The 26,910-nt window shown below is 50.9% G+C and overlaps 9 protein-coding genes across 9 annotated transcripts; 4 read left to right on the top strand and 5 right to left on the bottom strand.

The window, feature by feature from the left end:
* Window positions 1-1,317: 1,317 nt before the first annotated feature.
* On the bottom strand, window positions 1,318-2,949 carry AUEXF2481DRAFT_68456 (uncharacterized protein; the record flags this gene model as incomplete). The annotated part of the gene is made up of 3 exons (XM_013485565.1): window positions 1,318-2,233; window positions 2,286-2,464; window positions 2,521-2,949. The coding sequence occupies 3 exons, from the start codon at window positions 2,947-2,949 to the stop codon at window positions 1,318-1,320; spliced, it is 1,524 nt and encodes a 507-aa protein (XP_013341019.1).
* An 843-nt stretch (window positions 2,950-3,792) lies between these two features.
* AUEXF2481DRAFT_42903 (uncharacterized protein) lies at window positions 3,793-5,388 on the bottom strand. Its single transcript, XM_013485516.1, has 4 exons — window positions 5,104-5,388; window positions 4,931-4,982; window positions 4,423-4,875; window positions 3,793-4,367 (listed from the first exon to the last, which is right to left on the bottom strand). Exons 1-4 carry the CDS (start codon window positions 5,294-5,296, stop codon window positions 4,055-4,057), a joined length of 1,011 nt encoding a protein of 336 aa, XP_013340970.1. The 5' UTR covers window positions 5,297-5,388; the 3' UTR covers window positions 3,793-4,054.
* Window positions 5,389-5,434: 46 nt separating this feature from the next.
* On the bottom strand, window positions 5,435-6,752 carry AUEXF2481DRAFT_42902 (uncharacterized protein). Its single transcript, XM_013485515.1, has one exon. It carries the CDS (start codon window positions 6,412-6,414, stop codon window positions 5,647-5,649), a length of 768 nt encoding a protein of 255 aa, XP_013340969.1. The 5' UTR covers window positions 6,415-6,752; the 3' UTR covers window positions 5,435-5,646.
* Window positions 6,753-6,944: 192 nt separating this feature from the next.
* On the top strand, window positions 6,945-7,286 carry AUEXF2481DRAFT_7548 (uncharacterized protein; the record flags this gene model as incomplete). The annotated part of the gene is made up of 3 exons (XM_013485462.1): window positions 6,945-6,963; window positions 7,038-7,189; window positions 7,239-7,286. The coding sequence occupies 3 exons, from the start codon at window positions 6,945-6,947 to the stop codon at window positions 7,284-7,286; spliced, it is 219 nt and encodes a 72-aa protein (XP_013340916.1).
* Window positions 7,287-7,509: 223 nt separating this feature from the next.
* On the bottom strand, window positions 7,510-7,965 carry AUEXF2481DRAFT_7547 (uncharacterized protein; the record flags this gene model as incomplete). Its single annotated transcript, XM_013485461.1, has 2 exons — window positions 7,510-7,848; window positions 7,900-7,965. 2 exons carry the CDS (start codon window positions 7,963-7,965, stop codon window positions 7,510-7,512), a joined length of 405 nt encoding a protein of 134 aa, XP_013340915.1.
* Window positions 7,966-9,768: 1,803 nt separating this feature from the next.
* Window positions 9,769-11,391, top strand: AUEXF2481DRAFT_32052 (uncharacterized protein; the record flags this gene model as incomplete). The annotated part of the gene is made up of 2 exons (XM_013485494.1): window positions 9,769-10,581; window positions 10,618-11,391. The coding sequence occupies 2 exons, from the start codon at window positions 9,769-9,771 to the stop codon at window positions 11,389-11,391; spliced, it is 1,587 nt and encodes a 528-aa protein (XP_013340948.1).
* A 5,026-nt stretch (window positions 11,392-16,417) lies between these two features.
* Window positions 16,418-18,133, top strand: AUEXF2481DRAFT_419357 (uncharacterized protein). Its single transcript, XM_013485595.1, has 3 exons — window positions 16,418-16,910; window positions 17,233-17,480; window positions 17,927-18,133. The coding sequence occupies exons 1-3, from the start codon at window positions 16,563-16,565 to the stop codon at window positions 17,940-17,942; spliced, it is 612 nt and encodes a 203-aa protein (XP_013341049.1). The 5' UTR covers window positions 16,418-16,562; the 3' UTR covers window positions 17,943-18,133.
* Window positions 18,134-19,242: 1,109 nt separating this feature from the next.
* On the bottom strand, window positions 19,243-20,753 carry AUEXF2481DRAFT_32050 (uncharacterized protein; the record flags this gene model as incomplete). The annotated part of the gene is made up of 2 exons (XM_013485493.1): window positions 19,243-20,263; window positions 20,317-20,753. 2 exons carry the CDS (start codon window positions 20,751-20,753, stop codon window positions 19,243-19,245), a joined length of 1,458 nt encoding a protein of 485 aa, XP_013340947.1.
* A 1,041-nt stretch (window positions 20,754-21,794) lies between these two features.
* AUEXF2481DRAFT_68499 (uncharacterized protein) lies at window positions 21,795-26,241 on the top strand (the record flags this gene model as incomplete). Its single annotated transcript, XM_013485569.1, has 4 exons — window positions 21,795-21,965; window positions 22,015-22,197; window positions 22,254-25,938; window positions 25,994-26,241. The coding sequence occupies 4 exons, from the start codon at window positions 21,795-21,797 to the stop codon at window positions 26,239-26,241; spliced, it is 4,287 nt and encodes a 1,428-aa protein (XP_013341023.1).
* Window positions 26,242-26,910: the final 669 nt, after the last annotated feature.

Raw genomic sequence — 26,910 nt, 5'->3', positions numbered from 1 at the left:
CTCTGCGACCCGCGGTATCACACTCCTCATCACTCAGCTGCTACATATAAGCAGAACATATCCGCCTGGTTCCTCCACTCTGGGCGCCCCATCTTCTTCACCTCCACCATCACCACTACCGCCCCGCTATGTCCATGCCGCATCGTCTCGCAAGCGTAAAGCTGTTGCCGTCGAGACTGATGAATCCGACCAATCGTAACACTCAGAGGCCCGAGATACTGCGTTCAAAACTGCCAACGACTCGTCCGAGAATCTGCCCTTGGGCGACCTTCCAAGCGACACATCTGGTCCAGTTAGTTTTGACACGCAGCTTCGCTTCTGATCAATGGCTTCCTTGTTTGAAGATTGCCGAATCGGCTTATAGGCAAGACATCCGTCCCCAGTGGATCCAAGCCCGAGAGCGATGAAGCCGGATCGAAACAGACCAAAAAGCTGTCGACTGTCAAGGGAATGAAGTGTCAGCGCGACAAACTGCCCACCAGTTCTGACGAAAGATTTTTTGTACTAATTCCACTTGACTTTGAAGTCCCTCCATTGGGTCCATCTGACCTTCTTCACAATCTGAACGTATCCAACGAGCAGGAGAAAGCCTTCTATATTGATCCCGTCGAGATCCACACATCAAAATCCCCCCTTTTGACGTCAAGAGCTAACCTCCTTATGGTCATCGCAATATTCGGATCGCCGATAATCCTCGTATCATAACCTGTTCCTGTTGTCCTTTTGACCCCCTAAACCAACGACAAGATCAAGGCCCGCGACGCAGAGAAGGCTCGATGCTATATCTTTGACCTTGTCGTTGTCAACAAGCTGCGCAGTCCGCCACTTCATCTGTTTCAACCAGTCACGCTCAAAGGTAATGTAGCCCCAGACAGAGCTGGCGCATTATAGACCCGATGTTACTCACAGCATGGAAGAAGCCATACGAGTAGTTGGAGAGAGCTCGCATCATCATCGAGTGAGACCTTTGTGTTTCCTCGACAGACATAATGCTAAGAGAGGCTTCTCACTTTGCAAAATGGTAGAATCGTCAAGCTCTGCAGGCAATCCGCCACGGCTTTTTAGCATCCTGAGCTCTGTGGCGAATGGCTTTCTGGGGAATGCAAACTACCCTGTGAAGGCGAGCACATCAGTTTCTCACAACGGTACCTAGGGTGTGGCAATGGGTGTGGTGGTACTGAGAGAGCATTGTCCGTTTGTACCGATTTTCAGGAAACATTTCTTGCATGCGAATATCGTATGTACTGCATCATGATACTTTGTCATCCAAAATACTGGAGAAATCCCCTCTCCCTAAATGCAACGTCTCATATCTCCTTATTCATTTTCAGAGGTAAAGTTGGTCTGTCCCAAATCAGTATCTCCAGGCAGAATGAATGGTTTAATCTTCGGCAAGCGATTGAGCGTATCATCACTAAAGCCCAAATGCTCCTTGACAACCTGTTTAGGCGTCAAGCCTAACCACTGCGCAACACTGATGTCATTGTAAATAGGTGCTTGCAAGACCTCAAGATATACCAAGTCTTCAGTACCCGTATTCTCAAGGTAATGAGCAGTAACGACCGGCACATATCCCACATCGCCGGCTTGGAAGTCGAAAGTGCGAGAGGCTTGGGGTGCTTGGAAGAGGGTCAGGCGGCCTTGACCGCTGATTATAAAGTCCCATTCGTCGGAGGTGGTGTGCCAGTGTAGTTCACGCATGGCGCCGGGTTTTATGGTGAAGAGACCGACGGCGAAATCGAAGGCGGCGGGGAATGTCTGGGTGTCGATGATCTTGACACTACCGCCGGGGACTTCGTAAGGAGCTTGCTCGGAGAAGTGATAGGTATACGAGTTTTTGTTTGGGATTACGCCAGCAGGACCGGTGATGTTGTTGAGAGGATCAGATACATTGGCTGGATATGCTGAGCCGTTGAAGATGTATAATTGATCTTGGGGAATGTGGTCGAGAGCTGAGATGTCGACACGTAGATCTTTGGCCAAGACAGACTTTGGGTTTCTGGCGAAAAGTTCGGAGAGAAGGAAGGTGTTGTCTTCGCTGAAGCTGCCTTCGTCAAAGACAAGCAAGAACTCGACACCAGTAGGACCGGCCTGAATGCTGTGAGGGATGCCCGCAGGGAAGAACCAGACGTCACCAGCAGAGAGGTCATCTGTAGTCGTCTCACCGGCTTCGTTGACGGCATTGAGACGAACAGAGCCGTTGAGGATATAAGACCACTCGTTTGCCTGATGCCTGGGAAACTGTCAGACTGACTCAAAGCTGGACAATTGATGAGACAACTCACCAGTGCAACTCTCTATATGCATATGGCTCAAGATGCATGTCGACGCCGGCCATATTTTTAGCAACAGGCAGAAGGTCAACATTCTGTTGTCTTGCGAACCCGGCGCCATTCAAGCCATGTCTGTTGTGAGAAAGACCCAGCGGCCATTTTGCGTTGGCAACATCGCCAGAGTCGGTACCCTGCGTGCGACGTCAGAGATGCCCGCGTACCAATAGCAGATAATCATTTGACTTACAGGAGGGGCATACAGATCAGGGTTCTGCTTCTCGAGCATTCTGTTCCTCGGTCCAGGGTCTGTAGGCGACTTGCCTCCAGCGCCACGTATAGGCTGAGGGTTCTCAATCCGACTCAAGTCAAGATAGAAGCCTGTATCTGCACTTGCAGTCTGAAGCGGACCAACGCTGAAAGCACTCGATGGTACCACAGCAGGGTCGTACGAGCTGATAAGATTGGTAGGGTTGAAGCCCGCGAGCTCGAGCCCACCTCTCAGAGAACCAGATGCACCTTCCGGTCCGTACGGTGTGGCGGTCGGGTTGTTTGTGTTGTCCAAGAATTGTACGGCGGACTCTTGACGAGCCTTGACACGGTTTGGTGCGGGAGCTGGAGCGGCAAAGACTGCGCTCAGCAGAGCCGAAGCCGCGATGAGAGAAGTTCCTGTTCTCATGTTGAAAGGAGGTTGAGATGGATCAAGGTTCTACCTTAAGCTCAGGTACCATGACCTATGTTATATATCAGTAGCACAACCGTACTCCGCGGACTCGGTTAGAGATTCTCAAACAGATCATCATCATGGAGAAGTTTGCGTAACGTCTTTGGAAGCTATGGACGTTTTGCAGGCTTGTCTATGGTCGGGTGTGACGGAGAATGTGACGGGTTGAATAGCTTCGCGGCATGTTCCTGTTTACCCAATTGGTCGTAGCGAACTACCGACATACTTCGACTGGAAGTGTTCGACGAAAGCTTGTGCGGAGGTGATGTGCGATTTTGATCATCTTGGTCGTGGCGTCATGAGCCGCACCTTGATGTCGCTGACAGATTTTGGGCCTGTTCGATTGAAATTGAATAGATTCAGTTACTCATGGAGCCCTATGCTGTCTGTACTTGATTGGAGCAAAGCTTGTTGGGTCAATCGATGACCTTGCACAGGACTGTCACCTCAGGCCCGTCGAGGGAAGTCGTCGCACACATGACCTCCAGCTGCATGTATAACAATCAATCACAGCCCGTCACCAGCCTGCCAAGTCAGACATGATGTCGAAGACTACATGAGTACATGCCAAGAAAACTCTTGAGGTGGTGCAAGAAAGCGCGGAGAAACACAACCCCGCAAGCAAAACACAAGATCCATGTCGTCATCCCCGCAACAGTTCCCCCCTCATTCTCTCTTATTGCTCTCAAGCTTTTGCCAACACTGACCTTATTTGTCGACTCTATTCCGGAAGAGCCGGCAGATGTTGGAATATTGGACAGGCCGCGTAATAGCGGTGTGATTTGTATTCATGATATTGCATGGGTTACGGGCGTATATCTTCGGAGAGAAGGACGCCGTGGTCGTTTGAGGTACTGGTTATTGGTCAAGCATTGATATTGCAAGGAGGGCGGACAAGACTCGGCGAGTGCACAGCATGTCGTCGATGATGAGTAGGGCTAGTGAACGGCTGCAAATGTAGCACCATGTTATGCGATATGCTGATGACGTCCGGCGCGAGACCGTTGTCTATTGTGGTCTTGGTTCTTCTCTATGCAATTCATATATGTCACCAATGCACCTATGCACCAGGTCTCGAGTACTCCAAATGTCTGACTCTCTTCCAGACTTCTCTGACCACTCTCTCCTGACTCTGTCTTCCTGTCTCTGTTGCTGAAGGTCCGGCAGGTCTGATGGCGAGATATAATCTGCTTCCCAACTTGACCTCTTCAATAGCAGTAGTAGCAGGGTCTTCAGGTGGGTTGGCAGTCGTGACCAATCCACCAGCTTCCTGCAATAAACAGATGCCAGCCGCTACATCCCATTCCCAGCATCCGCCTTCCCACCAAATGTCGAAAGAGCCCATGGCAACGTATGCGAGATCGAGTGTTGCACTATTCCGTCGATGTCAGTAAGGAGAACACAAAACCCACGGGGCAAAAAACATACCTTCCAAGACTCCTCACACCATGTACCATACCGCCTTTTCCGCCCCTGCCCCCAATCTCTCCCGCCATATTCATGAAACTCTCAATTTTCCTATACAAGTTGCCATCCTCAACATCCCTTCTATCCTTTCCCCACTCACAGCTAAATACACAACCTTTGGGCGCTTGCTCAGGCATAGGAGGTACAGGATTTCTAATCAAAGGCAAGCGACGAGTTTCGTTAAGCCAAGCTCCTTGACCTGAGCAAGCGGAGAAAATCTGGTTGAGAAAGGGTGCGTAGATTACTCCGATTGTCGGCTTGGAGTCGAGGATGAAGGCGATGGAAACGCAGAACATGGGGAAGAGGTGCGTGTAGTTTACTGTGCCGTCCAAAGGGTCGACGCACCAGGTTGGTGCGGTGGTGATGAGGTAGTCTCTTGATGAGCCTTTGGAATATGTTTCTTCGCCGATGAAGCTGTGATTTAAATTAGGACTGTTGGCTTGAGAGGATTCCTTAGTATCAATCTTACTCATGGCTGGGATATTTCTTGGTGATTTGGTCTTTGACAAAGGCTTCGACATCTGTTCGATGGTGAGATTAGTGGTGTCCTGATAGTATGATTCATCGGCCCAGTTCTTGGCTTCAAGTCTCGCTTTGACAGCATCATGACTTTCGCAGAGGTCGCAGCAGATTTAGACACACCTTCATCAGTTTGGGTAACAATATCAACAGAGCTGTCTTTTTCAACATGTTCCTGCTGTGTACTCGGCGTGCTGTCATCGCCGCATCTCGCCTCCACACCGTCCATCAACATCTTTCCCGCATCCTTCGCCAGTTGCACCGCGAAATCATAGATCTCTTTCAAATGCTCCGGCGTGAACTCTGTATTCGACATAGTGATTGGACTGCTGGTGATAAGAAGAAAAATCACAGTCACATTCGAGGGCAAGGTGATAACCCATCCCATGCCAAGAATCACATCGGGGCGTTGATCCACGGGCCGCTTCCGGCTTGTGGAGATAGAGAGAAGGTTAGAAAAAATTGTAGAAGGTCAATTGAACAGCTAGGAAGAGTGCAACAAGCAGGAATAGTTGCTGTGAAGAGGAAGAAAACAATGTATGTAGTAACGCCACCTCATGTCATACAGTCATGCCCATATCCCAAGGCGCCGGCGCCTCGCTATGCCATTCACAACAGAACAGGAACCAAAAGAAAGTATTGTTTAGCATCATGTCGTGGCAAAGTCTATCTGCGATCACGAGTGTCGTTGGCGGTATAGCCAGGAAGATGGCCGAGTTCGACGTCTCTATCAGGATTCGTGTTTCGTGAGTTGGTGGCGGTCGAGGTTGGGATTGTGGTACTCGACAAGCCTCGGCCTGGAGCGACGTTTGTGATGACAGTCTCGGTATAGTCTGGAGGCTTGAGGCCGGTATTTTCTCTACCTAGAGTAGGACGTGGTAAAGCCGGGGCAATGGTGGCATCGGTCGAAGGTGCAGATTGGCCAGTCTCGAGTAGGGTGTGGTTGTCGTCAGGGGCGGGCTTGTATGCTGGAGGAGCTTCGCCTACTTCATTGAGACCTTCGTCCTCTCTGCGGCGGCGCCCTGTTGTCATGCCCGTTCCTCCTCTTATAGTGACAGGCTGACCGTGAGGAGTCGGACCACTCGAGTAGTCGCGTGACAGAGCTCCCCATCCCCAACCTCTGTTACCGTGCAGGCCCTGATCTTCGAGATCGCGCGACAAAGCAGCCTGGCGTTGTACATTGGTACGGTAGACTATGCGCTTCTTGCGACGGTAGAAGACGCAGCCTCCAACAAAAGCGATGACGATGACGATGGCGACCAGTACAAAGTAGTTCCGGTATAGGCTGCCGAAGCTCTTTCCCTCCTCGTTGGATGATGAGTCTGTGCTTGAGTAGATGCTGGCAGGTGTGGGTATGCCGTATGCATCCGAAGTGATGGGAGCCCAGGTGGGAGCAGTGGTGGTCACGATGGGGAGTATGGAGAAAGGATCCATTGTAGTCTGATTGCGATTGCGATGTGTCGACGTAACAAGTCGTCGAAGCGAAGGACCAGCAGACAACGAGAACAATGTTCCGAGGGAGTAGACGATTGAGTGGTACGGCGCGGCTATCTCGGGACTCGAGATTGATCGCAGACTGGGTTTAAAGTCTTGGAGTTGGGATGGACGCTTCTTTGTCGAACAAGGCGGGCGGTGGATTCTCTAAACGTTGCTTCCTCATAGATGCAGCTTCACGAATACAAAAGGAAGGCGGGCGACATGTTCGGGACGGCAGCAACAGGCAGTTACTCGGTGTTGTGTGGACGAAGGGAGGCAAGAGCCCGCATCTTTCACATGTCGAACGGACTTGCCCTCCGCGGAGCCGCTGCCTTCCCCTTCCGTCGATGCTCAAAAATGTACTTCTTGGCGTCATCATAACCCATCCAACCTGCCATCAGGGTCTATTGTCCTATACTAGTCCTCATCGCAGTTGCAAACAGTCCGAGTATTCGACGTCTTTCGCAAGTCGAACAGAAGCGCTCGCCATGCCCCGCGCTACTGCTGGTGAGCAGAATTCCGTGTCGCAAGATGGCTGTGCCAACCATCACAAAGAAAGCACGAGCTAACACATCCCTCAGGCACCCTGGTGCAATGCGATCCGTCAATCAAGGCAATCATCAGTAAAATCAACGAAGAAAATGGCGGCCTCTACATATCCGAAGACATCGACGACGAGACTTGCTTGATCAACACCAAGAAGCTTGATGAGCTCAAGCAGAAGCTCAAGGACGTCAGTGAATCGTTTGAATCCGTCCAGGCTTACGCTGACAACGCTATAGGCCCTCAAGGATACAGTGCGCGAGGCCGAAGACTCGGGCTCCGAGTAGTAGCCATACTATCATGCAATAGCCACCAAAAGTTATGTGACACGACTTTCAAGACGAAATGACGACAGGCACGCGATGTGTGATGCGATAGTTTCAAGTATGTAAAATGGTTTCAAGCTACTATCGTGTTCAAGTTATACTGATACAAGTAGCAATCCAAAGATTCCAATCATAAAGCTCTGCAGCTCTTCCAAAATGTCCAATCATATCATCCAGTAACCATCTACATGGTATTCTTCTGCTCAGCACCATCAAGCGCAGCGACCCACTTCGGTCTCGTAGGAGCGAAAAGCTCGACATTAGGCTTACTCTCATTGAGCACATCCTTGCCATCCAGAACACCAGCCTTGACAATCTTCATACCCGGGAAGTTCTCTCCGTCACGGTACAGAGTAGATCCACAGTCACCGCAGAAGTAACTGGTGATTTTCTTGCCGCTGTCGGCCGTCTTGGTGTACGCTTTGGGGTTTCCGGTGACTTTGAAGCCTTCGCCCGAGACGACGTTGTTGACGCTGTAGGCGCTACCACTGATCTTTTGGCAATCGGTGCAGTGGCAGAGTGCCTAGTCCAATATCAGTGCTGGGGTCTACAGTAACGGTAGCGAGTCAATTACCTTCATGGCAGGGTCTCCACTGTAGGAGATGGAAACGTTTCCGCAAAGACAGGTTCCTGAAGTCATCTTGATGTGTTGGTATGGTTTGATTATTGTAGATATAGACTTGATCATTTGTTTCTCAAGGATATATTTGAGGTCAAAGACGTAAGCGGGGTAGACAACGTTATTGCCCGTCTATCCTCAGGACCGAGGTGTTTGGTTGCGGTGAGCGTCATTGATTGACCATGACTTTTGGCCAGAAAATTGGAAGGGTCAGAACAGCGTCGCGACTGGCTCGGGTCCACTGACACTACAGCTTGCTTGTTTTACCGTCAAGGCAATGAATCATTCTCGAACGGCAACGACTTGCACAGTCATCAAAGAAGTTCTGGAGCTCGAGACAAAATCCACTGTGAGACGTTTGGGCCAGTCAAGGCTATAAAGACTTTCCGGCGCTGCGCCTGAGGATCCCTTTAACAACGCTCGGACTGTCGGCCAATGACAGCCTTCGGTCTTGAGATATCAATGAAAATTGGCCTTGTGTGAGGACAAAAGCATTGCACGTGATCTAGTCCGTGAGCAGGAAAAAGAAACCAGGTCGATGACACTTCTTGATCCTCGAGCGCTTTGTCACTAGCGCTTTCTCGGACTGAACGAGTCATCATAAATGCCGTGCTTACACCAAATGAGACGAGAAGCAGAGTCACTAGATCATAGACCTCGCTGGTTCCTTTGGCTGAACTCCTCTTCGCGCCGCGAACATACTGCAGAAACTCGGTAATATTGGGCCACAAGGCACGCCTCTCTGTGGTGACACTGACCTGCTGTCATTACATCGATGTTGCTCACGGGGAACGAGAGGCACTCGTGTCAACCGGCACAGATGGGAAGTGAGACTGGAAGACACTTGAAAGCAACGTCGCGGACCCTGCGTGTGAAGGAAGCTGCTCTGTGTAGGCCACGTTCCTGTGGATAAGAGCATTCTCTGTCCTCATATTGACTCGAGGACCTGTCGGCAAGAAGTGCATCGAGTACGCAGGCTGTCGACATGATTTGTCGAGGATGGCGGCTGGTGATCTCTAAGCACGCAAGAATCTTACACGCAGCCAGACATCGATGATACGTCCTAAAGCGTCCAGGAGACTGCATTGTCGTTGGTTGGCCAGAAGAGTGGTCCCCTTGGAGAAGAAAAGAGTCTACTAGTAGTCGACAGACCCTTTCACTCGTACCAGCGAAGCGCAAAGACAAAGGCGAACCAGCCTCCTGAACTGATTGCTTTTCGGAAGAGCCATGACCTAGGTTGTGGTGGGCCAGGAACGAAGCCGTTCATCAGCAAGTCAAGCAAGAGACTCAAGCTGCATCGTAATACCAACCGACTTGCACTAACACATCGACACGACAGCTCGAGACGTCCACCTTCGCGAACAGCGTCGATCACTGCCAAACTCGTTAATTTTTCATCCTTTCATTCCATCTCAACGACAGTCAACTGTCCTTTTTGCATCACCGCGCGACGCACAACTTCTCCTCGACGTATGATCTAGATTGCGGCGGCTAGTGATCGAAGCGGATTGCCAGCAAATCGAGAGAAGCGACCCAAACTGCATCACAATACGACGCAAATATCGCATTGGCGACATCTGGGGACTTTCACACTTGTCATCCTCGTTGATCGCAACAGAGTCTAGCTCACTTTCCGCCCTTTTCTTTCGTCTCAACTACAGACAACAACAATTCGTCATATTGTCAGAACAAGAAGCAACCTTGCGTCGACGACACTTAGGGGCAGTCACGCTTAGCAGCGTTAACACGACAGATTCTGCCCACTCTTCGTTACCCTTTCACTCTTCGACCACAAAAACTCATTCCTCGTTGCAACTTGTCATCATGGGCGTAACCAACAATATCCCCCCCGATCTCATCCATTCGGCACAGCTCGCAGACTCGCAGCCCTCCATTCCCCTCGCTACGTCAGCCCCTTGCGTGCCTGCCTGTTCATCAAAGGTCGACGACCACACATCAAACTTGGATGACCCCTCCGATTTCGACGAATCATCAGATCGCGGCGGCTCATCGGTCCTCGACCACGACGACTCGCCAAAGCTCGGCATCTCGCAAGCCGCCATTCCTCTCCTCAAGCCAGCTCCTCATGTGTTCATCAAACCGTCAGAGTTCGTTGGCTCGCAGACGGCCATCGCCCTTGCTACCACAGCTCCTAAAACGCCTGTCAACATCCACGCCTTGCCCAACGAATTGATCGCCCACGTACTCAAACTTCTGTCTCATGACGTTCGCTCCACCGCGTGCGCTGCGCAAGTCTGCAAGCTCTGGCAGTCTTCAGGTGGTCATCTGATCTGGCACACTAACCAACTGAGAGATCTACTCGATCACGGTCTGGCAGGCGACCGCCTTGCTCGCTTCGCTGCCCTTGTCGAAAACATCTACCACCAGCCTGGAGATCAGGTTTTGGCCAATCCACGTGTCAGAACTCTCAACTTCAACAATCTGAAGTCGGTCGAGATGTACTCTAGCAACATCCGCACTACTCCTATGGAAGTCGATATCGAGGGTATCAAAGCATTGATAACATCTAGTCTCAAGTCATGGATTATGACTCACGACTATGGTGCTCGATTCTACCTTTCTCACAACTACAGTGGTCTAATCTCCCTCCCAGGCCCCTTTCCAGATATTAACAATGTCTGATTCGGTGCGCTTCTGGAACTGTCCGCCCAGCTGACTGTATTGAAACTTACGGGTGAGTGTGCAGACTTTGATCAGAATTTGTTGAAAGAGTTTTTGGCCTCGGGGGTCAATCTCGAGGTCTTGAACCTGGGTGAGGATCTCGGTGCGGAGCTAGGCTTAAAGGAGCTGATTCAGATAATGCGCATGCCAAAGCTGAAGTCCTTCTGCTCTAGCCGCGTCCTTGGCTTCACCCCCGAAATCGTCGATATGGTCGTTCAAAGGCTTGGTTCGCACCACTTTATGCCACATCTCCGCAAGCTAGACTACCTCTGGTGCCACTCTGGCTATGTGAGCGCTGCTTCAAGACTTTTGCCAATGATGCCTGGTCTCGAGAAGCTCAGATTGGACCTCGATGACCACTTTTCTTCAACTTGGAACAACGCAATCGACTTTGTCATCTTTCCCATCTTGGCAACGCTCAAGAACCTGCAGGAGCTCCGCATGCTATGCAAAGCTGAATGGCAGCTCGACGGGAAGCATCTCTTGGAGCTCACTTGCCTCGACGATCTCGAGGTCCTTATTATTCACATGAGGCCAGGTGTGCCCTGCTCGTTCACCATGGAGGGAGCTCAGTTCGCTTCCCTGCTACGTGGTCTGCCCAAGCTTAGGTCACTCCGTCTGGGTGTTGGTTCTTGTTTCGTCTCAGCATCGCGTGAGGACTTCGACTACATCAACGAGGCCGTTTCTCGAATTGAGGATGTTGACCTCGAGAGCATCACTTTGGTGCATGACGAGTCACTGGACACCGAGTCGGGCTCACAGTGATGCTTCCTTCAAGACTAGGAGGACCCGGAAGATGATAATGCATTGCGACAGGAGAAAAGGTGGCTTCATTACACAACGCGATGGGACAGAACATTTGCTTCGTTTTTCTCCCTAGATAATAATGAGCTTTCTGGAAAACACTGTACCTTTTGACAACGACTGTTCCACCTTGTGATGAAGCGAGGAGTCCGAAACGTGAAGGAGCGAATCGGTGTTCCTGTGCTCGCCCTGGAGTATGCGTAGACTACGACACCATGCCTACAATCAGAGACAGAACAACCCTCATCTATTCATGGACAGTCTTCGAGGGTACAAGTCACAATGCTAACCGTAACGCTCTCCATAGACAATGACTGGAAAACAGAGAACATCATGCCGCATCACTTCAATTTTGGACCAGAGAGCTTGTGGTGCCACCATTCGGAGGTTGGCTAGGTTCTATTGGAGAGCTTGATGTGAGGAACCTCTGTAGCAGGCCGGGCAGGCGAGACGGTGAATGATATTGATGTGTACTGTTGTGCTCTCGAAGAACTTGTGCTTTTGTCGCTCAGCAAAACGCTTACATTTCCGAGAATAGATAATATAGCTACTATAGCTTGCGGTATTGATACGCTAGCTTACAGTCTGTTACAGTCTTGCTGTCAACTTGGAGGAGTGTTTTTTGTTCGAATTTATAGGGCTTATACATCATGATGAGATCTACTTGCCTTGGTTCAGGTCGAAAACGCGCCTGTGGGTGAGTTTCCAGAAGTATCTAAGAGCCAGACAGCGCCTGCCGCAGTCATTCGATCCGATTGACCTGATCAAGCAGAAGAGGGACATGGCAGGGAACCTGATGGTCGACATTCGAGTACGGGCGAGATTGTTCCTGATCTACCTGACATGTCTCACCATAAGACAGCATGATACGAGCACATTTGCCTGCAGAAATCCTTCTTCACACTCACAGATGTGAGGATCATACCTGACACATACTGTGCCGCAAAATGTTCACTGATCGTGCAGTCGGGAAGACAACATACTTGGCTGAGCGAAGCACCTGTGTCAGAATCTCCAAAGTCAGACAGCTCATGCGCGTGGTCCCCCTACCATATTAACCCGCAAATAGAGCATAACTTTTCCTCTCCTGCATATCGCGAAGAGTCATGACGATTGTCATGGAAGGATTGTGCATATCGCTTCTGACTTCTGAAGCAAAGGTGGAAAAGTGCTGTGATAACTTCTTTCGGTATGACGAGGCAGAGAGAATTTCAGATGACCCAACGCTGCAAAATGTGGCTTGCGATCTCATCGTCCCAAGGATCTCGGATGAGGAGAGTCTAGTATTGACGAGATCACGAACGGTGAATGTGCATATAACTGACGGCTTGCAGCATGTGCGAGCGATCTTGAATGCTTCGGCTCGTAACTGTTAATCTTGCAGCAAAATGTGAGACATGTCATAATCGTAAGCGCGAGCGAGTCCGATCTGGCCAAGGGCAACGCCTACAATCCACTTGATCGCACGGTAGGTGGCAGCAATATCTAGAAACAACACTCCCGCAGTAGGCATTAAAGTCTTTTTGCGGCAAGCAAGACATGTGCGGCGCAGAAATTCAAATGCTCGAGCATGGGAAGGTCGTGCCAAAATAAGCAGCAAACAACACGGGATCGACCGGGAGACAAGATAGTAGCAATCAAAACCCTATCAGACGTCCCCAGAAGGGTGTCCCCGTCATTTGGAAGGGTTCTTCCGCCAGCCAAGCGAATTATCGAAATGTCTCTTGGGAACGGCATGGGTACCGAGACAATGATCAACTGTATGGTACCTCCCGCTTGGTAACGGCAATTGTGTACAAGCAATGCGGTGACCTCCCGAGAAGTAGACAGAGTTGAGAGATAAGCTGTCGATTAGGGTTATCTTCGCTCCATTCCAGGATCCGACAGGTCACTCGATACCTGCGGGAGCTGCGATTTCCCTCGCTACAAAACTCACTTTGAAAGCTTGCCGTGATAGCGCGTTGCGAAAGAGGTTCAGTATGATTTGCCTGGAAACCTCGTGTTTCGTAATCCGTGAGTCAGTAAGCGTAAGCGTGACAGGTTTTGTCGAGCGATTCTGGCGTGGATGTCTCCAAGCAATCAGTCAAGCAACTGATGTCGTCTATTTGCAGTGCTTCGCTCCGACGAGGAATGAGAACCCGAGATTGATCGTCACGGCGGAAACTTTGATCAGGTCGCCTCCAGCTGGCAAGTGGCGGATCTGGACTTGAAAGTTGGTTTAGTCATGGCAGTAATGTCGGATAGACCAGGTGCTGCCGAACTACATTTCAGACAGAAAGCCCAAGATATTGCAATTCTGTGTTGTCGGGATTCAAAACTCCAAGCTCTTTAACAATTAAGTCATGACAAGGCATCCCAGGACTGCGCATAGGGATGTTCGAGACGCGTTTCGGGAAATCCGGGAGTATGCGCCCGCAATCGATTTGTTGGTGGCCGAACGCTCGTACGAATTCGCTGCTGCAAGCAATCTATCTGCTTGATATTGATTACCGTCATCGGATGAGCACGGTCGGGCATGCCGGGACCAGCGAAGCAGATTGATCCCGAGCTGATCAGGGAATGGCTGTTCGTGCCGCATCTGCACTCACAGGCCAGCCACTTCTGTACATTGATTCCCCGGATCGCAATTGAGCCCTGGAGAACCGTGGGCGTGTTTCAAGATCGTTGAAAATATCTTTGTCGGGATGTGAGCTTTCGAATGGCGCGTGCCTACATATAGAAGAGAACATGTTTGGTTCATCACTCGTGGCTGCTCGGTTATGTTATTATCTTGCAAATGTAGCCAGCATCGTCTAGCAGAGCTTGGGCCGGTGGGTATATCAAATACAGTATGCCCGATGGAGCGCGTGGCCCAAAGAATGCTAATTTTGTGGTGTTCATCCGACAATTGGCCCGCAATGAGACTATTCCTTGACGCCGAGTCAAAAGGGGAAGGTAGGTGATCATACCTCGGCCGGATTAGCATTCAATGGCGGCAGTTGCAATAGCACAGAAGCTATGGTGAGAATTCATATCCAAAGAAAGCATTGCAGCTTCCCCTTTTAGCACAGGTCTTTGCGTTCATGCTGGCTGTGCGCACAAAGGAGTCATCTCCACAAGGCTGAATCGATCTGGCCACGCATCGCGCTCGGCGACCAGAGAAAGATTATTCATGACGTCGTCACAATACTCCCGCGAGAGATGATGACCACGCATAGAGAATGTTGCAGGTATTACATTGCGCCGGTCGAAATGGTCCTGCAGGGTTGCGCTTCCCAAGGCTGGAGGCTTGCATCCGAACGCCTTTCCGGATTCCTGGAGCTACCCAAACATATCTTGACCACAGCGCTGGAGATGTCGCTAGTCGAGTATTCGGATTGATTGTGTACCCCAATGTTCATGTAGTCCAATGAGTTGGGAAGAACCTGGGACCTGCAGATGCAGGCGTGGATGGCAGCAGAAAGGCCACGAATACGATCCTGAGATTGTGTAACGGTCGACAGGTCAGTTTCTTAGCGAGTGCACCACTGGAGACATGTTGATAGAATGATCTTTCCGTAGCGTGCAAGCTCCGAATTAGTCTGAACCGACACGAATAACTCTTCATCGCGCTACATCAGACTGCTCGCGTGAACGAAGTGCGTGATCATGAAGGTACTTTCCATGGACTGCCGATGTGAACTCTGCACGCTGCTCGCACACTTTGGTCTGAAAGCGGCGGCGCAGGCCTGCAACTGTGATATGACGACGATGCCGAACTATACATGAAAGGATCGCGACTTGCGTACCCGATACAAGGTTATCCCATCTGATCTAAAGACCGGGAGCGATCAGGCGAGGAACGACTACGCCCAATGGCTTGATCGACTTGCGTAGTCTCGGACGGGCCCGTGGAAGCTCGATGCCGTATATTAATGATGTGCAAAGCTTGCGTGAAGTAGGTCGACCCCTCTCCCCTGAGCTGGGAAGCTTTGACAGACTTGACGTCTGTCCTGCATGGGAAGCGTGTTTCCAAAACATCGTACGCTTGCTGTGTAATGCAAGATGAGAGGGGTTGAGATACCTCTTTCTGCAGCAGCATGACATGTGTAGAATTTTGCCGGTCGTGGTTCCCCAGGAAAAGCTGCACTCATCGGTCGCACCTGCAAAATCTGCAGGTCATTCCAATCGTACTCAAGCTGAGATGAGACGCGTGAGATGCATGCTTTCTTTCAGATTGACGAGATTTGTCACACCTGCGACCCACGGCACAACTCACGGGCATGGATCTGCGGCGCTTATCCACAATATCGGGCTCTCTCGAGATTGCGCGTGTCGGCTCGAGGAACAGTCCTGCATCTTGTCGTCTATTTCATCAAGCTTGGCAACAGCCTAGTGCCGCCTGCTATAGGCATTTGTCTGTAAGAGTACAATGGTGTCGCAAACAAGGTTTACTCAGGAATGCCTCTTGACCTCGAAAGGGAGACGATGGTGGTGCCAGGGTTATGTTTCTTACTTTGGCAGATTCATGCAAATGCCGTCAGCGCTCCAACGTCAATCCTTTCGTATGGCCCGTCTCTGGAAGAAGCGCGTCGTTGCACAGGCCGGCGCCTGTTCCTCGATTACCCGGCGCTGTGAAAATGCATGTTCAGCCTTGTGGTTGGTCAAAGACAAACGCCTGGCGTCAACGGGCTCGAATGAACCGCCGCGCTCAGGCCAAACTTCTCTCCAAACCAAGACGTCTGCATCAATTAGCAGCGCGCCATGGCTCGGACCCGACACCATGTTCATGGATGTTTGGAAAATGGTGGACTCCGGCATTGTCATGCGACGCACCGAATCTGCACAATCTCGGACAGATTCCCTGCTCGATTGATTCGTAGATTCGTACTGCAACGTCCATGCTTCTTGTCTATGCCCAGTGTCCACTCCTTAGAAGACATCATCCTTACGAGGCCCATTGCTCAATTCCCAGTTCAACGGCTCAGGATGATCCGATCCAGTCCGCGCTGCACCGGAGCTTCTTGGTCGCAGTGGATCTCGCTGCAAGAGGCAAGTTCAACGTCTGTGTTGTCCGCATACATATCTAGTCGATTCATGTGCCACCCTTTCTGGTACATCTGATTTGACGCCCGACCATTTGGCTAACTCTAAATCGTGCGTGAACCTTGTCAATGAGAGACGGGCTCGATGGGTTCGACATTGAATGCAATCAACCCGTCGGAGGGAATCTCAAAGCTCGAGGACCTTTCGGCCGGGAGCGAAATATAAAGCCAGCATGTCTTCTCCAGGGAGGACCGACTATTGGACCAGATCAATTCATCCTCGACATCCACCATCCAGCTTCCTCCTCATCTTCACAGTCCAGAATTACACAAGTCTCGCTGGCTGTCATCGAAACTCTATCCTCGCTTCCGCAAGCCTATTCAGCTGAGCATCATTACCGGACAAACTACACCTCCTTGCTTCTATATACGCATCCCGCTGCCCCACCGACTCTTCAATATCACCATATCTCGTTGGTACGTACGAGTCGAAAGAAGATTCCAGACGTTATGAACGTTTGGCTGTTTTTCGTCACCCGCTCTGCCCTATGCTTCCCTCACCCCATGGAGAAGATGGCTGTCAAGAAGGGGATTCCAATATTCTGACTTTAAGCCTCAAAAAGCCATTGCCCTACCATCACAACGTATATGTTGTGTCGATCACCTCTTCGATCTTACCCTTTGTTTTTCCTCCACCATCCACTATTCTTCATGCAGACTCGCAACCACAATCATGGCCAGATCACAAAGCACTATCATTGGGCATACAAGACAACATACTGATCAGACCTCACCCCAGGCCAGAAGCACAACTCTTGCTCGAAATCATATCACCAGAACTCGAAGGCCATCTGTTAGACAACAACGTCAACATCAACTACCAGAAGAAGACCGTTACTTCAATCTACGACGATCAGCAAGAATTGCTCAACGACATCAAGACCAGCAAACAGAATCACAAAACATAAGCAACCACTCCACATCTACAATGGCAGACGTTGCACGCCGCACATACGCTCGCAATGACCACGGTCCTCGCAGTGTCGAGTAAGTCTTATAATCTCATTTTCACAATTTCCAATCTCCACCACCATTCTTCCTGTATCCGAGAGGGAGTTTTATGTCCACTCGTGAGCCGCGCTTCTACAAGCCATGCTTCAGATCCCAGCAATGTCAAGATTCGAAACTGACACTTCACAGGTCCCGTCGCTCCTCAACACGCACAGATTACCCATCTCCCTCAGCCCCCCGAACCTCACGCACCCCTCAAACAACATCATCCTCCTACACCCTAACCATCACAACCCCTCCTCCCTCCTTTCTTCACCCCTCTTCCCCCTTCAACACCCGCATCTTAATAACAACCACCCACACCCCCACCGCACCCCAAAACCTCCTCGCCATCCTCTCCCTCTGCCACGAAACCCCCTCCGGCCCCCGCGTCCTCCCCGCCGGCCACCTCTTGGGTCCGAAATTGATGGATTCCGTTGTAGCAGCGAGTCGCACTGATATCGCAGGCTTGAGCAGAGAGCAAAGACATCGAGTTGTGGGAGTCGTGGGGTTCGAAGGCTTGTGTGTTAGACAAGAGGGAGCGTTTCGGATAAGGGTCACGCTGGCGAGGATGGTAGGGGAGGTTTTGGAGGCTGTGGCTGAGGTTGATAGTGCGGTTTTTGGGTGTAGGGTGGGAAGGTGTTAGGATGGTTTTTTCTTTCTTTTTTTTTCTTTTCTTGCTTTCCTTGGTTCCTGGTGTTGGGTAGGGTTGGCTTGGGAGCTTGGGATATGGGTGGAGGAGCATCATGTGGTTGGGGATGGGAGATGGGGATTGTATGATGATGAGCGAGGGGCCTTGATGTTGAATGTTGATGTTGACGCTGATGTTTGAATTACTTGATGGGTCGGAGTAATATCTTGGGGTTTTGGTCTGGGATACAATTGTTGGAGTCTACGGATTTGAAAGGGTTCGACACAGAAAGTATGATTATGGAGATGAGCATTTTACGTATACAATGGATTGATGAGAAGATCGATATGATAAACTCAAAAAACCACAACCCCTATCAATGTCGTCCACAGCTGGTGAGGTGGCAAGAAGCCCACGGTTTCTCTTGAGAAAAAAGTCGTGTTTTGATGGGCAGACCAGCATTATAGCTTAAAGGCAACAGAGAAATTGGACCTAGTCCACTTTACAAAAACTCACGACGACTACGTTAGGATAGATGTTAAAAACACAAAGGACAATAAAGATGCAAGATACATGGTCCTCCAGTCAAGAACAGGGTACACCCCTAAGCATAGATGACTCATAAATCACAATTTCCCGGCTCCAATGTTGATTTTCTGCCCATATCGAGAAAACCGCATGCTTGATCGATAAGTATAGCTTATTACCGCTTGGCCTTTAAGACTTTACGCCAGCAACAAATTTCGGGATAAGAGTAGCAAAACAGTAGAATTTGGTTGTCTGTAGAAAAAAGTATCCAGAATGCTTGCATGTGAAGAGGTAGTCAAAAACGCCCACCGTGATTGCAAACCCCAAAAGCGAAAAAGGGCAGAGAAGCTTTCCGCTCGGACAAAAGTCAAAGCCTGAAAGGAAAAAGAAGACAACGCCGTGGCCATGAGTGGTAAAAGACAAGCAAGAAGGGACAAAAGAGAAGAAGGCTTTGTGTGTGTGTGTATGCGTGCGAGAGTCTGTCTTTGATGATTGGGTTGTGTTTCTGTCGAGGGCAGAGTAGGATTTTTGAGTGTTTGTGACTGAATGTAGAAGTGGTTTGAGCGAAGCTGTTTGGAGTAGGTGAAGGGACAGGCTTATCTAAAACTTGTTGCTCGTGTCGTAGTAGCCAGAGACAATGTCATCGTAGTTTGAGTAGTCGTATTTGGGATCGCGTCTGGGAGTCTGGCGAGAAGCCGAGTCGGGTCTCGAGGTAGGGGCGGGTTCACGGCGTGCGGAGCGAGGTTGTGAAGTCGAGGTAACGGGAGGTGCAGGGCGGATTGGGAGACTGAGCGGTGGCTGAGCGGCCATGGGTACCTGACCGGCGCTTGAGGTGCGCTGTGGGTAGGCCGGACGTTGCGAGTGACGCGGCATGGACTGTGTGCTGATGGGGATGTCGCCTGACGACGACGAAGCGGGACTGGGCTGTGTCTCGAGCTCCCTGCCCCCAGATCGTAGCAACTGCTTTGTCTCGGGAGAGATCTGTGGCACAAGGTGGGATTTGCGGTTGTGGCGTTCCATCATGCTGACAGCCCACGCCTCGAGGTCGACTGGCGTGCGCTTAGCAGCTTGGAGGAAAGGATCAGAGTCGAATAGCTCGGCGGGTGTGGGTCGGTCGTCGGGGTTCTTCATCAGACACTTGTCGATGACATCGTGCAGGATCTTGGGAAAGGCGTCGCTCTTGGGGAGCTTCGGTGAGGGTTCCAGCACAATCTGCTGGAGGAGGTCAAGAATACCCTGAGGGCCCGCCAAATCATCGTCTTCGCCGTTCTCGCTGTGGAATGGGAACTTGCCAATAGCAAGCTCCATCAAAGATAAGCCGACACTCCACACGTCCGACTTGACCGTGTAAGGAGATCCCTGGATTCTCTCGGGCGCCATGTACGTGCCCGTTCCGACAAAAGTATCCGCCACCGAGTTGTCAAGCTCACTACTCACGCCAAAGTCGCACAACTTGATCTGACCCTTGCTGTTAACCAGGATGTTGGAAGGCTTGATGTCGCGATGCATGATGCGGTGCATGCGGTAGAGGTATGCGAGCCCGCCCAAGACGGACTCTGCAATCTTTCCTAGAACGTCGACACGCACCGGTCCAAAGTTCTTGGAGATGCTGTCCAGTGAGCTGCCAAGTCTATTAGTATTCTGTCTCACCCTCTTGTATCTTCTGCTACTCACCCAACGTCCATATACTCCATGCACATGACAACATCGCCCATGTCGTTCAGAAAGGCGCCGTAGAAGGAGACGATGGAGAGTGAATTACACTCGTGCATGATCTGTAGCTCTCGTACAATGCGTTTTCTGATTTCCTTTTTGGCTTCGACGTGGATGATCTTGCGTGCCATGACGACCTTTGTGGCCGTGTGCATGACCTTGCTGACTGTGCCGCCATTTCCTGCTCCCAACTCTTTGATGACCTGGAGATCTTCACTCTTGAGATCTAACCTGAACTCTACTCCGATCTCGAGTGTGTCGGCGCGACTTAGTTCTTGACCGCCAGCCGATTCTCCATCAGGCGCCGAGGGCTGTGCAGGACGAGCAGCGGGAGCGCTGAGAGCAAGGCCCTTGACGTTCTTGCGCTTCATCGTCTTTGTCTTGAAGGCGTCCGACATGGTTGGCGAATGTGTGTTGTGTAGGCGACTGTACTGAAGAGAAGTTGCGTCTGCTCAGTCGATAGGCAAGAGTTGGCCGCTCCTTGGGCCGTAAAAGTGATTGGCTGACCCTCTAGACGGGCTTGATTAATATCGGACGGTCGCTAGGTTGGGCGCAAAAGGTCGAGGTACAATCAACGAGTGTATCCGACTTGTTTGGCGTATGCACGTCGTCAACAAGGGGACTGGTGTCTGTCGAGTGGGGCCAGAATCCCGCTTTGTTGGATGCGAACTGGAAGATTGGGAGATTGCGAGAATGAAGAATCGGGAATAATCAAGATTGACCGAGGATTATTGGCATTCTATAGAAGAGCACCCAAAGGAGAGACGAGCTGAGAATGGAGAGATGGAGGGATTAATGGACATGAGACAGGCCGACGTACTCGTTGAAACAGCTCTTTCTTGCTAGTAGCCGCAAGCCTTCTACAGACCTTCTATTTCCATTCAACCTTGTTCCCGACTTTCCGCCCTTGGCAGAGAATGATGCTCGCCAAGCCATCTCTCCACAGCAGAGAGGCCTGTCTTTGTTGTGTCGGTGTGTGTAAAGATGTCGCTGCTGAATCGTGTTTACGGAGTGTGACCACATCATCTAGTGACTCGAGTGAAGATCATATTCCTGCGACGGGCAAGTCTACCCTAGTCAGGTCTTTCTCTCTCTCTCTCGCGACTGCCGTTATCGATTGAACTTCTGCAGTCGGGCAGTTGCGACCACAGCGCCGAGATTCAGCCGGCGGAAGGTGCCAAGACCGTGACGGAGATTCAAGTCGTAGTTTACGGTCGACTGGCAAGCACGACGACGAGTACAGGTCAATGAGCACTCGCTTGTTCATCGACATCCCTTGACTCTCTTTCCGTCAAAATACATAAGCGCCTGCTGGTCCAACTCTATTCTTTCCCTCTCCTTCCCGCATAGCCGCGCTCACGAATTGACGATTGGACTTTCACAACGCGCCTAGACCCGACAAGACAGCTTTCACCAAAACATCGCGGACCACAACCACAATGACGACGGCCAACCTGTTCGATTTGGATGCCGAGCTCGGCAGCGAAGAAGATGAGGAGTTCGAGGGCGACGAGGAAGAAGCTCCTCGTTCCAAGAAACAAAGGTCGTCTGGCAATCTGGATGATTCCAGTGAAGAAGAAGATGATGACGACGAGGAGGCTGAGAGAGAGGTATGCATACATGCACGTCATCTGGTGGCGGCTCTAATCATTCCATCAGGTCCGAGAAGGGTTCATAGTAGACGAAGACGAAGACGACGACGGGGATCAAACCGCGCGCAGACGCGACAAGAGGAAGCGCAGACGAGAGGCGCGCGAGGCCGAGGATGCTTTGCTCGACGAGGAGGATCTGGACTTGATTGGCGAGACACATCCCGACTACCAACGTCGTCAGGAGGAGCAGGTGACTACAAGACAAGAAGCTTGCACGACAGGTCAGCCAGCTAACAAACACAGCAGAGCAAGTTCAAGCGTCTGAAGCGTGGCCACCGCGAAGACCGGGATCGCAACGAAGCGCGCGGCATCGACGACATCTTTAGCGACGATGAGGACATGGCTGACGCCGACGGCAGAGCGTACGGCCGCGAGCCCAGAGCTTACGCAGACGAGTTTGCCGACTTTATTGAAGAGGATGAATTCCCAGATGAGGAGCGCGAAGCCATGCGCGACGAAGCCGAAGTACGACGACCAGGCAGAGGCTATGTCGACCCACTGCGCATGCAGAGTGGACTGGACGAGTCGGCCCAGGAAGACATGATGGCCGCCTTTGGTGACGGTACTGAATACGACTGGGCTCTGCAACTACAAGAGGAGGGTGATGAGAACCAGGAAGGCCTGGACAAGCCGCTGGAACTCAAGGACGTCTTCGAGCCTTCGCAATTGGCCGATCGCATGTTGACCGAGGGTGATAACATCATCCGCAACACCGACGTGCCCGAACGCTACCAGCTCGCCCGCCAGCCCTTCAAGGAGATGGACCTGTCCGACGAGGAAATGACGGCCCGCATGCAGGAAGAGACACACTGGATCTCCGACTTCCTTCTCCCCAAGAAGCGTCTGGATCGTGATCTGGTCGAGCCTTTCCGTGAAGTCGTCGGCCACGTCCTACGTTTCATGAACGTCGAAGAGCTCGAAATCCCCTTTATCCTCCACAACCGCAAGGACTATCTCATCCACGAGGAGCGCGTCCCGATATCACCCAACGCAAACGACCCAGACGCCCCCGAGTATGAGATCAAGGCCTCGAGACTGTTGCAGAACAGCGACCTGTGGGAGATTTACGAGCTGGATCTCAAGTACCGTGCCTTTGTCGAGAAGCGTGAAGCCTTGTCAAGGTCGATTGAGAGCATCCGTGAATCCATGCTTGACTCGAATGACGAAATCTTCAACGACATGATCCCTGCCGCTGTCACCATGGAAGAGCTCCAAGACGTCCAGGACTATCTCCACTTCCAGTACGCCGCCCAACTCAAGGATACTACTGTCTACGACGCAGAGACAAACGGAACACAAAAAAGAGCTAGGGGAACACGCAACATCTGGGACAAGGTTCGTGCTGGACAGGCTTACCACCTGGTCAGAGCATTCGGCATTTCAGCAGACGCTCTGGCGCAAAATGCCCTCAAGATTGGTACAAGGCAGTACACCGAGGATCCGACAGAAAGACCCGACGATATGGCCGACGCGCTTGTTGATGGAACCGAATACTCCAACAGCCAACAGGTTATGGCTGCTGCAAAGGCCATGTTTGCCGAGGAGCTCGCCCAAAGTCCCCGCATGCGCAAGCTTCTTCGTCAAAACTTCTACCTTGATGGTGTTTTCGACTGTTACCGCACTGAGAAGGGTTTGAGGAGAATCGACGAAGAGCACCCATACTATGAGTTCAAGTATCTCCGAGGCAAGGATCTCAGATCAATCGTCTCCAAGCCTGAGCTGTTCTTGCGCATGCTGAAGGCTGAAGATGATGGTCTTGTTGAGGTTCGCGTTCGCATGGAAGTCTGGGACAGATTCAAGGACAGTCTCTACAAGAACATCATGTCCGACAATTTCAGCGAGCTTGCAGATGCCTGGAACGCTCTTCGCAGAGAAGTCTTGGACATGGCACTTGACAAGCTCACTCGCATCATCGTCAAGGGTGTCAAGGAAAACCTCAAGACCGAGTGCGAGGCTCAAATCGCTCGCGCTTGCAGAGAAGAGTACGCTAACAAGCTCGATCAAGCACCTTACAAACCTCGTGGAATGGTTCTTGGTACCACCCCTCGTGTTCTCGCCCTTTCCAACGGTGCTGGAAAGCGCAATGATGCTATCTGCTGGGCATACGTTGACGAGAATGGTCGTGTGCTCGAGAACGGCAAGTACTCTGACATCCGTATGGGTAACAAGGAAAAGTTCCTACCTGATGGTGCCGATGTTGGCAACTTTGTCGATCTTGTTGAGCGTCGTAAGCCTGATGTCGTTGCTGTCTCCGGTTTCTCTGTTGAGACTCGCAGGCTATACAAGGATCTTCAAGAAATTATAGAGAGCAACGACTTGCGCGGCACACCCTACGAAGATGAGGATGGCTCAGAACAGAGTGATAAGCTTGACATTGTCATTGCTAATGACGAGGTCGCCCGTCTCTACTACACAAGTGATCGCGCCACGGCCGAACACCCTACTGTCCCTCCGCTTACCAGATACTGTATCGCTCTCGCAAGATACATGCAAAGTCCTCTGAAGGAGTATGCTGCCCTTGGTCGCGACATTACATCCATCTCATTCACATCCAATCAAAATCTCATCCCTCAAGAAAAGGTTTTGAAACACCTGGAGATGGCAATGATCGAGACTGTAAACTTGGTCGGTGTCGACATCAACGAGGCTATCTCAGACTCTTACACCGCCAATCTGTTGCAATACGTCTCTGGTCTTGGTCCTCGCAAGGCCGCACATCTACTCAAAGTCATCAATACCAACGGTGGTGAGCTCAACACACGATTGGAGCTTATCGGTATCAGCGAACGCGCAAAGAGACCGGCTCTCAGTGGTCCCAAGATCTTCGAAAACTGCACAAGTTTCCTGTACATCAATTACGATGATACGGAACCAGACTCTGACTTCTTGGACAACACCCGTGTGCATCCCGAAGACTATGAGACTGCAAGAAAGATCGTGGCCGATACTCTGGATATGGATGAAGAAGATGTCAAGGCTGAGATTGATGAGGCTGGTCCCAATGCTGTTGTCCGCAAGCTTATCAAGGACGACGCTCAAGATAAGCTCAATGACCTTGTTCTTGACGACTATGCAGAGGAGATTCTCCGCAAGCTCGGTCTCAAGAAGAAGGCTACCCTCGAGCTTATTCGTGGTGAACTACAACAGCCCTACGAAGAGCTTCGTCGTAGCTTCTACTTGTTGTCAACAGACGAGGTCTTCACGATGCTTACTGGTGAGACCAAGGAGTCGCTGACAGCAGGCATGATCGTACCCGTGTCTATCAAGCGTACATTCCCCGATCACATCGATGTCAAGCTGGACTGCGGTATCGACGGTTCTGTCAACGAGCAAGACTACCCAGCAGGTGTCGGCAACGGTGGAGCAGAACCTCGCCATGTCTACCAAACACATCAGACCGTCCAAGCCAAGCTTCTCGAGATTGAGCCCAAGCGCTTTACAGCACGTCTTTCGCTCAGAGAAGAAGACTTGCGCGAGCCTTTCCGTCGTGAATTCGACCACGAACCTGGACAATGGGATGAGCAACAAGAAGCACAAGACAAGAAGGAGGCCTTGCACGAAAAGGACGCCAAGACCGGCAGAGCCCAACGTGTCATCAAGCATCCTCTCTTCCGCCCCTTCAACTCTGCCCAAGCAGAAGAGTACCTCGGATCACAAGCACAAGGTGATGTTGTCATCAGACCATCTTCCAAGGGTCTCGACCATCTTGCTGTAACATGGAAGGTCTCGGAGAATGTCTTCCAACACATCGATGTCCTCGAGCTCGACAAGGAGAATGAGTTCTCCGTGGGTAGAACACTCAAGGTTGGCGGCAAGTACACGTACTCCGATCTCGACGAATTGATCGTGTTGCACGTCAAGGCCATGGCAAAGAAGGTAGATGAGATCATGACGGACGAGCGTTTCCAGAAGGGCTCGAGGGAAGCAACGAGTAAGTACCTTTTCCCCAACATCGTCAAAGTTTCCATACTAATACATGCAAATAGACGAATGGCTCAATGCCTACACGGAAGCCAACCCCATCCGCAGCATGTACGCCTTCTGCATCAACCCCAAGTATCCTGGTTACTTTGATTTGTGCTTCAAAGCAGGCGCGGGGGCTAAGGTTTCTGCTTGGCCTGTCAAGGTCATCCCCAACGCGTTTGAACTTCAACGTCATCCTTATCCCGACATGAGGGCGTTGAAGAACGGTTTCAAGTTGCTGTTCTCAAAGCAGAGTGCGGGTAAGCGATAGAGACGTGGATCTCCCGCACAAGGAAACCAGGGGGTAGAGAAGCCTGTGATCGAGAGGGAGATGCTCGATATCGCTTGGACGAGAGGACTGTGAAGCGTTGGAAATCATAAGAAATGATAGGCGAGCGCCTTGAAAAAGTGAAAAAGGAAAAGAGCATCAAACAAAAAGCTATGGACAAAGTTTTTATCAGTAATTCCGCAACTACAAGAAGAGTATTATCAACATCGTCCGCATGTTCTCGGTATGTTTCTAGGGGACTTGGTTGATCATGACGGAGGGTATTTCGATGTGTCAAGACTAAAGTCTCCAAGATTGAATGCCGATACAAAAGCTTACCCTTGCTTGCGGTTGAAAATATTTCACAACCACACCCCTCACTCAAAATGTTCAAGATGAAATGGACTTTCTGAGCTGCGAACTCACGGGTGTGAGAATTTTTTTGCTTCTAATTCTTTGTTTTAGCACTGTTTGACTACCGGGGGAAAGAGAAGAGTTGTAGATTCGAGATCTTAACAATCGACTGACTGACTACCGGTCCCGTAACAAGACTCTCTCCTCTGTGTACTCTATATTCGAATTGAACTCTGCTTATAGTCAAGGGCGACACACAAAGCAGTGGGAGCTGGTGAGACGTTATCGACCTGTGTCACTTCGTTGAACGCCTTGTAA

This window comes from Aureobasidium subglaciale, assembly GCF_000721755.1.
Source record: "Aureobasidium subglaciale EXF-2481 unplaced genomic scaffold scaffold_21, whole genome shotgun sequence".
Classification (NCBI taxonomy): Eukaryota; Fungi; Ascomycota; class Dothideomycetes; order Dothideales; family Saccotheciaceae; genus Aureobasidium; species Aureobasidium subglaciale.
This window is presented reverse-complemented; position numbering and strand designations above follow the sequence as displayed.

Excerpts from the sequence above, each read along its gene's own strand:
- AUEXF2481DRAFT_42903 (XM_013485516.1), bottom strand. The coding sequence starts at position 5,296 with ATGTCGAATACAGAGTTCACGCCGGAGCATTTGAAAGAGATCTATGAT. Across the intron at positions 4,983-5,103 it reads TGTTACCCAAACTGATGAAG|ATGTCGAAGCCTTTGTCAAA; the intron begins GTGTGTCTAAAT and ends ACCATCGAACAG. Across the intron at positions 4,368-4,422 it reads GGTGTGAGGAGTCTTGGAAG|TGCAACACTCGATCTCGCAT; the intron begins GTATGTTTTTTG and ends TCGACGGAATAG.
- AUEXF2481DRAFT_42902 (XM_013485515.1), bottom strand. The coding sequence starts at position 6,414 with ATGGATCCTTTCTCCATACTCCCCATCGTGACCACCACTGCTCCCACC.
- AUEXF2481DRAFT_419357 (XM_013485595.1), top strand. The coding sequence starts at position 16,563 with ATGAGAGACGGGCTCGATGGGTTCGACATTGAATGCAATCAACCCGTC. Across the intron at positions 16,911-17,232 it reads AATATCACCATATCTCGTTG|GCCAGAAGCACAACTCTTGC; the intron begins GTACGTACGAGT and ends ACCTCACCCCAG.